At 33.8% G+C, this 15,320-nt stretch overlaps 1 protein-coding gene across 4 annotated transcripts in view; it reads left to right on the plus strand.

Moving 5' to 3' along the window:
* Positions 1-15,320, plus strand: part of LOC149794559 (sodium/potassium-transporting ATPase subunit alpha-like) — a 107,878-nt gene that overhangs the window by 59,260 nt on the left and 33,298 nt on the right. For all 4 annotated transcript variants that reach the window (XM_089968832.1, XM_089968830.1, XM_089968831.1 and 1 more), the window contains 4 exons: positions 7,075-7,186; positions 7,908-8,233; positions 10,372-10,547; positions 11,004-11,140. In XM_089968832.1, coding sequence (XP_089824958.1) covers positions 7,075-7,186; positions 7,908-8,233; positions 10,372-10,547; positions 11,004-11,140 — 751 coding nt within the window. The remainder of the gene's footprint in view (positions 1-7,074; positions 7,187-7,907; positions 8,234-10,371; positions 10,548-11,003; positions 11,141-15,320) is intronic.

The raw sequence follows: 15,320 nt of genomic DNA on the forward strand, positions 1-15,320 counted from the left end.
GATATTGTGCCATTTTTATAGAAAGAAATATCTTTATAAATGGCTTCTGAAAAAAATAATTTTCAGAATTTGACATGAAGGCCTTCACATCTTGTACTGATGCTCTGCTTGACAGTGGCCTAAGGTGCTGACCTTTACAGCTCACTCTCACATCTCAACTCTATGCATGGGATTGAGTCTTGGATCAACCAGCGTGGGTATGTGGAAAAGCTTGCCTGTAGCTTCCTATGAGTCAGTGATTCATTCTGGGGTCTTCCATCGCTCTTCTCCGCCAAATATACTGACTGCTCTGTAAAGCCTAATATGGTGTGCATGAAAACCTAACAAAACAAAACCAGACATTTTATGCAAATGATGTGCATGAAACCCAACAAAACAAAATCAGGCATTTTATGCAAATGATGTGCATGAAACCCAACAAAACAAAACCAGGCATTTTATGCAAATGATGTGCATGAAACCCAACAAAACAAAACCAGACATTTTATGCAAATGATGTGCATGAAACCCAACAAAACAAAACCAGACATTTTATGCAAATGATGTGCATGAAACCCAACAAAACAAAACCAGACATTTTATGCATATGATGTGCATGAAACCCAACAAAACAAAACCAGGCATTTTATGCAAATGATGTGCATGAAACCCAACAAAACAAAACCAGACATTTTATGCATATGATGTGCATGATATCATCCAATATTGTCAATGTTACTAAAATTAGCAAACATTTAACTGACTTCTCAGAAACTGCCAACAAATGTTTTATCAGATTTGATAAGCATGGTGACACGAGGGCTTTTCAGGCTTAAACTTGATGCCATGCACCATTAGATATGGCCACCATTATTATGTCAAAATCATTAATTTATTTTTTTATCTAAAAAACAATAAAGCAAAATTTTAAAACCTGTGATAGCTTTTCATTTCGTAAAATGTGTGCCAATCTTGTCATCAGATTAGGCCACCATTACTAAAAGTTGAAGAAAACTATTTAAATGATTGAAAGCATCCTGGCATAATGTCTTTCAAGTTTGGTGATTTGATGCAAATTGGCCATCCTGTATGTTTTCATGATAACCATATTTCTTTGCCAACTGACGAGGCATTTATTTTTGAGGTAGACATCTGTCTGGTGAGTGAACAATGTTTTTCCCCAAAAACTTTTAAGACAAAAATCAAAGGTTTGTATGAATTATTGTAATGTAATTCAGTCAGAAGTTTAAAAATAATAATTTCTGTTACATGAAACATGCCAACATCTGAAAATTGAACAAAATTCACCTTTTTATAATACTAATTTTCAATGCACATTTTCAGGGATATTAACCTTAATTTTAACAGCCATCTCATGATTCAGAAAATTGGCCATTAATGTTTTAAGTATTGGCTATTTCAAATTTTTAAGTTTTGGAGAAGAATTCTTCTAATTATTTTTCTAGATAATGTAGATTATAATGTAAAATATTTTCTTGTTATGTGCACAATTTATTTTGAATGGATTTGCATTACAAGTTGAATATACTTAATTCAGACTGTCAGTATCTTTGCCTTTTAGTTAAGCCTCCATGGCATATGCTTGAAATTAGCAATTACTTTGGCATCTGTGTATCTCAGTATGCCCATCTTCACCTCAATTGAGGTCAATGTTAAATTTGTGTTGATTAAACTCATTGTTAGTTTTAAACTTCGTGCATAAATAAAAGGAAGGCTGGACAGAGAGCAACCCAATACACTAGAATTCACACCTATATTATATTTGCATAATTTTATTTAATCTTTTTTTATGCTACTTTTTCTTACACAATTTCACAGAACTATATATTTCTCACTGCTTTTACAGAAAAGCTTTTTTTTTTATTAATTCTATTTGCAGGTAGGGTTAGGCATTAAAATGCATCTTTTACATTATTTAAGCTATGTAATAAGAAAATTTGCAGAGGATTATTCATCAGCACTTATTACCGGAAATTTATGAAACAAGTTTAATTTTTATCGTTTTTGATCCTTATTATGAGATAATAACAAGAGCAAGATTATGTTTATTATTATTTAATAAAATGGTTCTGATTCTGATTTTAATGATACCACAGTATAATATAGTAAAATTGAATCGTGTTCTTAAAAATTGGACAGTAATCCTCGGACTTATCTGATGTCATTAAATCATTTTAACTTTACTTGTTTTTTTTGTTCTTATGTCACTGAAATGTTTGGGTTGATTAAGCTTCACTTCAGTCACATGATAAATGGTAAAATGGTAAAAATGAAGCTTGCAAGTGAAATCTTGTATTTATCGATTGGAAAGTCATATAGTACAGCGTGCTGAAATGATAGATCATAGGGGTATAGTACTTATTGATTGGAAAACTACATAGTACAGCTTGATGAAATGATAGATCCTAGGGTTATAGTACTTATTGATTGGAAAGTCATATAGTACATCTTGCTGAAATGATAGATCATAGGGGTATAGTACTTATTGATTGGAAAGTCATATAGTACAGATTACTGATATGATAGATCACAGGGGTATTGTAGTTACTGATTGGAAAGCCATATGGTACAGCTTGCTGACATGGTAGTTCACAGGGGTATTGTATTAATTGACAAGAAAGCCATACAGCTTACTGACATGATAGGTCACATCTGTATTGTACTTATTGATTAGAAAGTCATACAGCTTACTGACATGATAGGTCATAGGCATTTTGTACTTATTGATTATAAAGCCATACAGTTTACTGACATGATAGGTTATAGGGGTATTGTACTTATTGATTAGAAAGCCATACAGCTTACCGACATGATACCGGTAGGTCATAGGCGTTTTGTACTTATTGATTGGAAAGCCATATAGTACAGCTTGCTGACATGGTAGGTCACAGGGGTATTTTATTTTTTGACTAGAAAGTCATACAGTACAGCTGTCCATGTTGTTTATTGTTGTTGTCACTGACCAAGGAAAGTCTTAAAGGACACCAGGGTATTGTCTAAGGGAAATAATTTAGAAATTGTTTATTACCCTATATGTAATAACAAAAATCTAAGATGAATCACATGTCAACAATATGGTATGGAATTAATGGAGAGGGGAGAATTGGGTGTTTTTAATTTAATTTCCTTTTCTCAGCATGAAAGTGTGTGGTATTTTTTCAAAGTAAAATTTTATGGGTTGTGGCTGTATTGAAATTAGTTTCCAAACACCATCACCATTCCAGTTATTATTGGAATGACACGACCAATTCCTCACAGTAATTTAAAATACATGATCTTTGTACTTTATATTTCCCACCTCAATACATTTACATCATTTATCATGTTACTATATGGACAATCAAATTGGTCGTAGTTTCTGATAGGCTGTGTTAATCAAGAATTTTGTTTAATGTTTTATCCAGTATTGTTGGGAAAAGTCTTACGTGAAACAAGATATCTAGTATTTGTACATTTTCAGATCTGTTCTGATGATATGATCTGTTAAAGGAGCACTACTGCATAATATTGAAAAAATATTAAATTCCAAGAAACCTTAGGGAATTGTAATCCTTGTAAAAACAAAATTTTCTGACTCAAGCAAGTAGTCAAACATATGGGTATACATAGATAATTGAAGTCAGACTTTCAGCTTTTGAAAAGCATCAGCAATGTTTTTGAGTTTATAAATAGTGAACAAGAATATAGTCTACATATTCAAACAACTGCAGCTGTTGCCATAGAAGCCGGTGATTCCATGTAAACATCATCATGATGAAGATACACATCCCAGAGGAAGACGTGTTTTGTGGAAAAACCTTCTGTGCAGATGTGATTAGTTTCATGAAGGAAATGGGGAAAGAATAAATAGCAGAAAGTACAACAGATACCACGGAGCTATGCACTTTCAACCTATGGAAAATGACTTTAAGTAAGTTGACACAAGAGAAAGGTCATCTCAAAACAATTAACAACATGCTCGATTATAAAATGATATCGAATCTACATTTGCAGGAGATTTAAATCACATTGATAGTTGTACATTAAATTACTGATGGGGACATGGATTTGATATAATGGATAAAGCTATTGTTAATGGAAATTAACATGGATAGTGAAAATTTACTCATCTTTTTAAACTTGAATTGACTTCATGACTGCAGTGCATGCTATCAACATGTTTCTAGACTGTTTCTAACTGAATTAATATTGTTTAATTCAGAATCTTGTTACTCTAACTCCAAATTAGTTGCTTTGTTCAACATTACCTCGTTGTGCATTGTATGTACTGCGGATTACTGATCAGGGCATAATATTGTATGAATTTGTTTTAGTTTATATCTTTATTCATCTGGGTTTTTTTCAGGTATCACATCACAAAAACGACCTTTCAAATCACTGTTTATCAGAAGTATTCAAGAGAGCATGGCTGGCAGTAACTCTCATATTAAAATCCAGAACCCTTTTGCCAGTTTAGACTCATTTTGAACTAAGCTTACATTGAGAGAACTATAGCTGTGATGGTAAAGGATTCTATGTATATTTTTGCCTTGATCTGATCAATACTTTACCTACAGTAGATCCAATAGATGGGTTTAATTTCTGATTACAAAATGGACTTAAATTTGTGTTCTTAGAAAGAGGAAAATGATGGTCTGTATGAATGTTTGCATGTAAGACAGTGTTGCTGTCCAGTATCATAATTTAAACATTTCACTACCTTTTTAAATTATCATGTGAAGAGTAGAAATCACATCATGTTGCCAGCTTTAGTTGACATAAACATATATCAGGGTTCATCTTTTGATAATTTTATTTTATGACTGAGAAAGAGAGAGAGAGATGTGACAACATAAACTTTTAGTTGGTTACACTTTGAAATTAATCCCTTTGATATAGTTACATGAGAAATTTACATGCTTATCCACTGCTATAAAACTGCATATAAAAACTGCTTTAGTTCCAGGATAATTGATTACTATGCTTTTAAACTCGCTCATCCCATGGGTGACAACAGTAGATACTCTTATTATCACATAAATTATATTGAAAGCATAAACATCCACCAGCACTCTTTGTGCCTTAGATTACCAGTTTGACATGTCACATGACCATATTATGTGTTGACAATCTCTATTTTTAGATGAGGAAAGCCCAATGTACATAGAAGCTTGACTGTCTTTAAATGTGATTTTCATCCTTTTTAAATCGAACACAATGTTAATTTTAAAAAATCGACATTTTGAATCTAACAGAAAATACAAAAGCAAACTAAAACGTTTGAAAATGTATGCAGTAGTACTCCTTTAAAAGCTAAAAGAGATGTGCAAAAGACATTTACACTTTGTATAATTTAGATGGAGAAAACAGCATAAATGGAAATTCATGTAAATGACTGGTTGTCCAGAAAATAAATTAGACTATTTGATTGCCCAGAGTCATGTTGTTGCTGAAAAATGGATCCATTTTCAAAAAGAGTTCAGTTTCCTATTGAGTTTCTGACCTGTTTTTTTATACATCAGATGCACTTTCAAAACTGAAAGTCCCATGTTGGACTATATTAAGTTTTTGTTGTTGTTGTGGGGTTTAATGCCATTTTTCAGCACACAATAGGCTATGCATGGTGGCCAGTATTAATGGTGAAGGAAGAACCCTGGAAAGAACCACCGACCCACCAGAAGCTACTGGCAAGCTTTCTCACATACCCACATTGGCCGAATCCTAGACTCGAACCCACGCAGACAGAGGTGAGATGGCAGTGGTCCGTAACAGAGAGTGCTTTAGACCACTTGGCCACTCAGGGCCCCCGGACTACATTAAGTAGAAATAATTTTGAGTTCATTATGTTTATGGACACTAAGAAATGTTGAAGAAGTACAGTGTAAACAAGACTTTTATGTCTTTTAAGACAAGACTTTTAAGAATTTCCCTTTATGTGATGGAGCTAAAACAAAACAAAACAAAGCAAAAAGGTCTCATCCCTTATCCTAAGTTTGTCTGCTGTAACATTGCACAAACTGATGTTTTTTTATATCGACATTTCTTGTGACTGGTGTTATGGTCAATTCCCATATTGGCTCTGATGGACAACTTGAAGAATAAGACAACTCTGCTTCTTGTTTCCATTTTAAGCTGGATCGATGAATATTCATTCACTGTTGAGCTTCCAGTCACCAACCATTTCCTAATTTGATGTTTTGTCAGAAGGCATTATCAACATCTTAATAATTAAGACTCTGGCCTATCAGGTAAATTTTGTATTTTGCAGACTTAACAAAAATAACATTGAAAATAATTTTTTGCAGACTTGGGTTAAATGCCATATTTTATTAAATACTTATCTGGAGCTCAGGTTATTATTTTGGGATATTATGCAAATGGTAGCCACACCATTCTCCAAGTAAAAATTCCATCTTGGCAGACTGGTCTTACATTTACATCAGCTTGGAATGAAATCCCCAATTTTGGACTAAAACAGGTAATAGAGATCCCATTGTGCTAGTTGTGGACCTTTAACATTTGTACATGATTCCCCACCAAAAGACTTGTTACAAAACTTCAGTGATAATAAAACATAAATTGTGGTTCCTGATTCTTGGGTTATATTGCTGTGCATGGCAAGTTTGCTGACTGTTGGGAAAGGGTTGTTTAAAATGGATATAATGGTTCTGTTACATATGAACCCAGCATTGATTGATTTTATCACCTTTCTAGAGTAAAGTGATTATGGAAGCATAGTCATAATTACTGATTAAGAACATATTCTTGCTTTACCTGTATAGGATGAATATTATTTGCATGTGGAATTGTAATGGCCTCAGAAATATTGCTAGACAGTGGTATTTTACTTCCTATTATATGTCATATTCTGGCATAGATTTTGTATAAAAATTGTGATAAAATAACATCTGTTAAGTCAAACAGTATAATACAGACTTTGTGGTAGTATCAATTTACATGTGTAAATGAGCAATGTCTGTGACTAAAATCAAATTTGCCAAATGTAACACTCAATGTAAGTATGGTGATTTTATCATCTTTAACATCAGAACACTTATTGTTATAAGCAGCAAGGAACATTTTTTAATTGTTCAGATGCTACATATGGCCCCAGTGATCCCACTTGGATTGCCCTGGCTCGCATCTCTATGCTGTGTAACCGAGCTGAATTCAAGACTGGTCAGGAAGAAGTACCTGTTCTTAAGAGGTAAGTTACTTTTTTAATCTTGTATATAGAGAGATGACAAGACATTTGATCACTTTTCTGATGTCATTGTCATTGTTGGTGAAGGTGTCACTATTGAAATTTTTGCATTTAACTTGTGTTCTCAGACACTATTGCATGTACAGTCATGAAATGAGTTTTCTTCTTCTTCAAGTTAATGCTCATCACGGGCCAAAGGAGGTCATGATGGCCAATTTTCATGCTCCATTGACTCAGCTGAGTATTTAGAATATGGAGGTGAGAAGCAGCATTCTTTAAGTTCTTGTGCGTGAGTCAATTTACTAATTCATGAAGGCCATTCTAGATATGCTTGTCCTGAAAAACTTGATTCTGGAATACATTCTATTCATTTAGTACAGATTTTCTATATTTCTGGCAATTAAAATAAACCAAAGCAGATTTCACTAGTTTTAGAGATTCATAGCCTTTATTGCTAATACTGTCTTATAAGAACATATAAAACTCAGTATATTTGTGAGCTTATAATTAACTGTTTGTTTGGTATACAATATTGAATTAAGATATTTCACATCCACATTCAGTATTTCTAGGTATAAATGAGGCTTTTGCAGGGATTGATGGAATTTTCTCAATTTTGGGGGGTTGGATAAAGAATTCTCAGACCTTGAGGGACAAGATTTTAAGTGTTGAAAGGAATATATGAAACTCTGAAAGTTCCAATGCCATCATCTGAACCTTTCAGAGATTGCAATGGAGATGCATCCGAGTCTGCTCTTCTGAAGTGTGTAGAGTTGTCCATTGGAAACGTCACTAACTTCCGTCAAAGGAACAAGAAGATTGCCGAGATCCCCTTCAACTCCTCCAATAAGTATCAAGTATCCATCCATGAAACAGAGGATCCTAATGATCCCCGCTACCTTTTGGTGATGAAAGGTGCTCCTGAAAGAATTTTGGACAGGTGCTCCAGCTACCTCAGGAATGGGAAAGAATATCAAGTAGATGAACCTTTCAGAATTGCCTTCAATACCGCCTACCTCGAGTTGGGAGGTCTAGGAGAGAGAGTACTGGGTGAGTTAAGTTGCATTCTTCAGAGGATTGGAGTGTTCATTAAATATTGTGTTAATTAAATATTGTGTTGTGATGTCCATCTGTTGCCAATTTCATTTGTGCACATTAACTACACTTGTCCAACATTTACAGTTAACAAAACATTGTTGATGACTTTAACTTGAACCCTATATGTTGTGAGGTCAAAATCACCAAATAGAAGAAGTGTTAGATGCACCATCCTCCCATTCTATAAAAGTGCATTCTCATTCTTTTCAGGATGTCATCATAACATGGGTCTGCTTAAAGGATATATACCACATTTATGGTTACATTGAATTAGGGTGTGATATTAATAGTTCTTCAGTAGTCAACACTGTCGGTGCTTATTTATCAAAAGTTTGTTTCAGTAGTCCAGTGATAATTTTTAATTGCTTTATGCATGACGAATTACCTACCTTCCTACTCATCAGAAGTTATTTGGAATATGTATACATTTCTGATGGGTTGTCAAAATTATCCATTCATCTGCTTCCACTTTTATTGTTTACATGTTGTAAAGGGGTTCATGTATTAGTTTCATTTACTATTATTTAATGCAGTGTGTGTTATTAATATCTAATAAATCTATAGCCTTTAATTTGGCATTAATATAGTTCATAGGTGATGTTCCTCTTTACAACTTGATTAGAAAAGAAAAATATTAATAAAATGAGGTTTTTCCATTTATTTGTAATTGGAAAAACTTCACTTTATTCATAATAATTATAAATGCATGGCTGACACAACCCATATTAATGTTATACTTCACAGAAATCTGATTCACAAGCATGGGTAAGTATGGATATAACAACAAAGGCCCCATGGGACACTCACCAAATGTATTTCATGTACAGAGTGTACATGAATGAATGTTTGTCCATTTTGTTGTCATGTCCTGACAATTCAGTTATTCGTAATAAAAGAGGAAAGAAATGTATTTTTCTTCTCTTTCCTCGGAACACATAAGATCACTAAGCATACATGAATTCTACAGTCTTCTCCTTTTATAAGTCTCCTCAATTTTGACTCAGATTTCCCTCTCTTTGTCCAGTCAAGTGGTGGGACTACAGGGTACATTTTTTGACTTTTCACTCCTGCACAGTCCATCAGCCTCCTTTTTACTGACAAAGTCAGCAAAATGACAGAAACAGGTAATATAATATTGATATTAAAATGTAGTTTTGGGGGGTGGGGTAAAACTAATTATAATTATGTAATATTTGCCTTTCACGATGAGCTCACCTCCTTCCACCCAGTTCTGATATTTGTCATTAGTTAAGGTTCTAGAAAAGATTGAGGATGCACTATTGTGAACGTTTCATACACATTTTAAGAATTTCTAGAACAGGAGGATGGTGCATCTAGCACAGAAGAGGTGTTTCCATTGCGGAAGAAGTAAGCTAAATATATTGGCATGTAAGTATTACATAATTAAAATTAATTTTACCCACCAGATAGCTACATTTTGCAAGCAATGTTTGTCCTTGAGTAAGATCTTTGACTAAACTTTTTATATTGCTTGCATTAGATTAATAAAGAATCATTTAGATCCTGAGGTATAAAGATCACAGGTCACTGTGATGGCAAGTATAAGAAGACCACATACATTGAACAAAGGTCAAGGACATTGAGACCTTGCTCCAAAGTTTCCATATCAACCATGCCCTACTAGTGCCTAGATAAAGGACTAGTAAAAATGGCATGGATGGATAATAATAATTTAAAAAAACATTAAAACATGTTTCTTTTAATTCTGGAGTTCAGTTTGAACACGCATTACTATAAATATCTAACTTTTATGTAGCAAATCAGAATATTTTGGGATCTGAATATTTACTTTAAGGTCTAGAATCTAACATAAATTTCTTTGAAGCCAAAAGGACAAATACATTGAGAGATTTCATACCACTGAATCTTTACTAAATCCTTATTCACTAGCTGACTGGTCAACTGAATATTCACTAGCCATTGGACGATTAAAATTACAAAAAAAATAAGTCTGATAGGAAAATTAGTATCCTCATGCTAGCCGACAACTACAAATTTTAAGTACTGATTTGCACACCTGAACAGAAGGTGAAGATACTTGAGGTAATTAAAACAAACACACATTTCAGGATTCTGTGATTACTTCCTTCCCACGGATCAGTTTCCACCAGGCTATGAGTTCGACCCAGATAACGAAAACTTCCCCATGACTGGACTTAGATTTGTGGGTCTGATGTCCATGATTGACCCGCCAAGAGCAGCTGTACCTGACGCTGTTGGCAAATGCAGGAGTGCTGGTATCAAGGTATGGGCATGAAGTAACGTCGTCTTTTACTCTATATTAAGATGCAGACCATCCTGTGTAAGACTTTATGCATGCCTGATGATATTAATTATAAACTGGGACTTTTAGTTTTGGTTAAGTGTCCAGGTAATAAATTGTCTGGATCATGGAGAACTTCTTAAACTTCCACTGCAAAATCATTTTTCAACAAAACATCCTTAACTACCACTGGTACATCATATTTCAAAACATATTAAGTACCACTGGAGCATTGTGTTTTAGCAAAACAGCCTTAACTGCCACTGGTACATTGAGTCTTAACAGAACAGGCTTGACTTTTCATGCACATGCTGGAGGATTTGATTCATGTTGATCATTTCAAGGATACATGTTGGATTACTCTACACAAAATCGTAACCGTCTTTATAATAATGACAATATCAGAACCGGACTAAAATATATTTTATGCATGAGCAGGTTATCATGGTAACTGGTGACCATCCTATCACAGCTAAGGCCATTGCTAAGGGAGTAGGTATCATCTCTGAGGGTAGCATGACTGTTGAGGACATCGCTGCTGAACGTGGTGTTCCACCAGAGGAAGTAGACCCCAGGTAAGGTAATCTATATAGGTAATCTACAACTTGAAAGATTTATTTATTTGCTAGTCCATAAAATCCAGGCTTCACATACCAGTGAAAGTATGTGAAAAGTGTTAATTTGTGGTAGCATTGCACCAAACTAAACTTGCGATCAACCTTTCGTCAAGATTTTCTTTCACATCCTGGATAAGTTACAGTTATGCAGTCATTTTGCATAACACATGTTAAGATTACAAGACTAACACTAGTGCGATTTCCACCTAGTGATTCTAAAATGGAGGAGCACAGAATTTCTCCTGGATTTTGTGTTTATTGTTTATTTTGTGTATGTAGGCATGTTTAACTTAAAAAGTTGTTATCAATTTGCTCTGTTCTAGTTTTTATGTCCATCCATATATATATATATATATATATATATATATATATATATATATATATATATATATATAGTGGTCCCCCTAATGAACGGCCCCCCTTGACCAGTGGCCACCCTCTTTTTATGGCAAGAATCCCTCAGCACCGATGAGTTGGTGTTCAAAAGTACCCCTCAAGAAAGGCCACCCCTCTAACATGACCAGTGGACAACATATTAGTGAAAAAAATGTTAAAATGAACCCTCACAAGCAGCCACGTTTTATTAATATATGTTCAGAACCAAATTTGTATTCATAAGATAAGGTAAGTAATTTGATTATCTTTCCCAATGTCTATTTCTGGATGTAAGGATTTCTTTACTCAAAGAAGTGTTGGCTAAAGTACATGCATCACTAAGGTTAGTATTATTAACACCGTTGTTTAGAAGAAATGGAGTCAGCAATGTTTTGATAGAGATTTGGCTTAACATAGCTGGTTGGTGGGGTTTTTTTTTTTGTTGTTGATGTAATTGATGATTATCACCAGATATAATTATCAAGATCTTAAAATGGTCAGCATGTGCAAAATATAGATTTTGTGGATTAACACACACACACAGCAATTAACCTTGAACAAAACATGGTTCCAGACAAAGACTGAAAAACCGTGTGTAAGTACATGTCGCACGTCCTTTATATACAAGGCATTTATGTTTTCTCTACAAACGTTTCATCTGCATAATTAAATTGCAGTACTGTACAGTTAGGAAAAATGGAATAAATTGTTACAAAACTTGAACGTGTAATTTCCTAAGCGGAAAAATAATAATTCAGAAGAAAAAATAAAAGTTATTCGACTTGACTATAGTGGGGAGAGTTCACTTGCTTCAAAATTTTATGTTGGGAAGACTCAAATAAACAACATTGTAACAGATAACAAGAATATTCTGTCCCTGTGGGAAAATGGATTAAATGGAAAGAGATTATTTTAAAAAAACAACTTATTTATCAAGATTTAAATAACATTTTTGAGTGATTTTCCATTGCGCTTGCCAACAATACCCAATTCACATTTGGCGCCCAAGAATAAGAACTATTAATTTAATTTACCTTGAAATAACTCTGTTTTTAAGAAAAGAACATTTTAATAATTAATGCTACTTTTAAATGAAGACATTAACTGCTTTAAATATATATATATATATATATATATATATATATATATATATATATATATATATATATATATATATATATTATCTGACAAGAATAGTTTCCTCATTATTATTATTTTTCTAATCAGATCTCCACTGTCCTAAATGACAATCTGACATCAACTGCTTAGGGGTCATGTTCTGGTGACCTTTGAATTAGCCGATGGAAATGCAGCTTTCAGAAATCTGAGAGTGAATCAAATCATTCAGCACACATTCTTTTCAGGCACATTGCCCAGTTTCCCAAACTTGAACATATAAGACTTCATCTGACTGGCGAATAAAAATAGCAATTATGGTAATAACTTAGGTCACCAGAACATGACCCTACAGTGGCCGCTGTCAGATCTTTACATAAGACGTTGAAGATCTATTTTATTCTGATTGTCATTCTTTCTAGTAGCAGGCTTCCTATTAAAAACTCAGTAATGTAAAAAGATGATATATTTGTTATTTTTGAACCAGGAAATGGTTTGATGTGGTGGTGGTGGTGGGGGGTGCGATTTGGATTTTTAATGTAGCTTTGACACTTTTTTAGTCATATCACTATGATGTTTGCAGTGTGGCAGTTTATAGTGATGTCTAGCACTGGGACATCATGCCGTAGACATGTAGCACGTCCCACCCAGTCACATTATCCTGACACCAGGCTGACTAAATAAAAAATGCAAACCTTTGAATGGACTATGTACATCTGTGACAGCTCCTTTCAAAGATGGAATAGTTAATCTGTTACTACTCTATGGTCTTAAACTAAGTAACAGAAAAATGAAATGTAAAAAGAACTTACAATATTGTGAATTTAATACCAAATAGTCCTAAAAGTTTTATAACAAGTCCAAAGGTAAGAGCTTCCAATTGAATTCCAGCGGTATTCCAAATAATTCTAATAATGAATGCTTTGATTTGCCTGTAGTCTCATATGTACTAATGAGTCAGTGGCCTGTTTCTGTTTTGTGGTGATGTCCTAACAGAATTTTGATGTATAACAATAATATAATCCCCAAAATTGCCCTTGTCTTAATTCACAATAATTCCAAATTAATGTTTGTATCCAGGCACCTTGTAATTCCAGTGAATACTAATTTGAATAAATAAATGCACCCAAATGAAAAACTGAAAACCAAAATAAGACTGATTCTATCTCAAGATGTTAAGACAAGAATTAGTAATTTTTAGATAAAAAAAGATTATGCACACCTCTCTTGACCTAGGACACAGTTACCATTTTCTGGAAATCAGTCACTTAATGGAATTTTCCATTCTAAAAGATTATCTTTTAACTCAAATTTTGGTAAACATGTTTACATTAATAATGAGTTGAATGTTTAATCCACACTCTTAGAGAAATCTTAGCTATGTGTTATGTTGTTTACAAAATAAAAGTCCCTGTTCAGATATACAGGGATCTTGATTTTGGACAGGGTCAGGTACTAAATACAAGTGTATATGACATAATCATTAAGAAAAGCCAGCAAATAATACAAATTAAATTACATATCAAATCATAATTGGGATTTACAGGACTTTGACACTACAAAGTGATGTGTACTTTAGTAAGGTGTATGGTCTGCAGCATACAAAGGCTACCTGGACCAACTAGATAGATTTTAAAAACCAGTAGTCAGACTTCACTATTTTTAGCACAGACTCATAAATGATTGAGGCTTCAAAGAATTAAATAAAGTCAGTAGTATTTTTTTCTGTATTTTGATGCAGTCATGAATAGCAGTGTTGTTTTAGAAGAATCCACACTTTGACTGCAGTCACACACCTAAGTGGTCATGTTTACTATGGATTAAATAAACATCATCAGTGTTCATTTGCTTCAGGGAAACAGTCATTGATAGCAATTCCAAAATGCATTTATTTGGTCAGAAAATCATAGTCACTGGTCATATTCTGCAGGTGGTTCCTGGTGGCGTGTTTATATAATAAAATCAATCCATGAGTGACAGTTGTGGTTGTAAGTGCCAGGTGGTCTCATAGCAGAGGTTTCTTAAGACTGGTTTTACTGAATCTCTACATACCTTTTAAATTGTGCTTAACAAAAAAAAAACGTTACTGTACCTGGAGATAGCAGTTATTAATTCTCATGAGGTTTGGAAGTATTTATAAGACACAACCATATTTATGCTTACCAAAAAGATCTATTATTTATCTCCATTAAAGTGTATAAAGTATCTGTAGGTCGTTAAAATATCTTGTTGTAATGAGATGACCATTACTGTTTACTTCATTTAAGGTTTATTATATTTTTAGCTCATGATAATAGACTCGAACATTGTGCATGATTTCCTTTTGTCTTTGTCTGGTGTCCTTCAGCACAAGATTATCACTACCAACTTGAACTACCAGGTCAAACCCTGGCAGAGTCATACCAAAGATTTATACAAATGGTACTAGCAGTTGCCTTGCTTGGCACTCAGCATTAAGAGGTTATTGTTAGGACTGGTCAGCCTGGTGTTAAGATAATGTGACTGGGTATGACATCATGCTGCAGACATGATACCCAAGTGCTAAACATCACTATAAACTGCCTCAATGCAGACATTGCAGCGATGTGGCTGAAAAATTATTAAAGCTGTGTCGAAAATAAAAATGATACAAGTACACACTTAATCT

This window comes from Sinohyriopsis cumingii, chromosome 8, assembly GCF_028554795.1.
Source record: "Sinohyriopsis cumingii isolate HCF-2022 chromosome 8, ASM2855479v2, whole genome shotgun sequence".
Lineage (NCBI taxonomy): Eukaryota > Metazoa > Mollusca > Bivalvia > Unionida > Unionidae > Sinohyriopsis > Sinohyriopsis cumingii.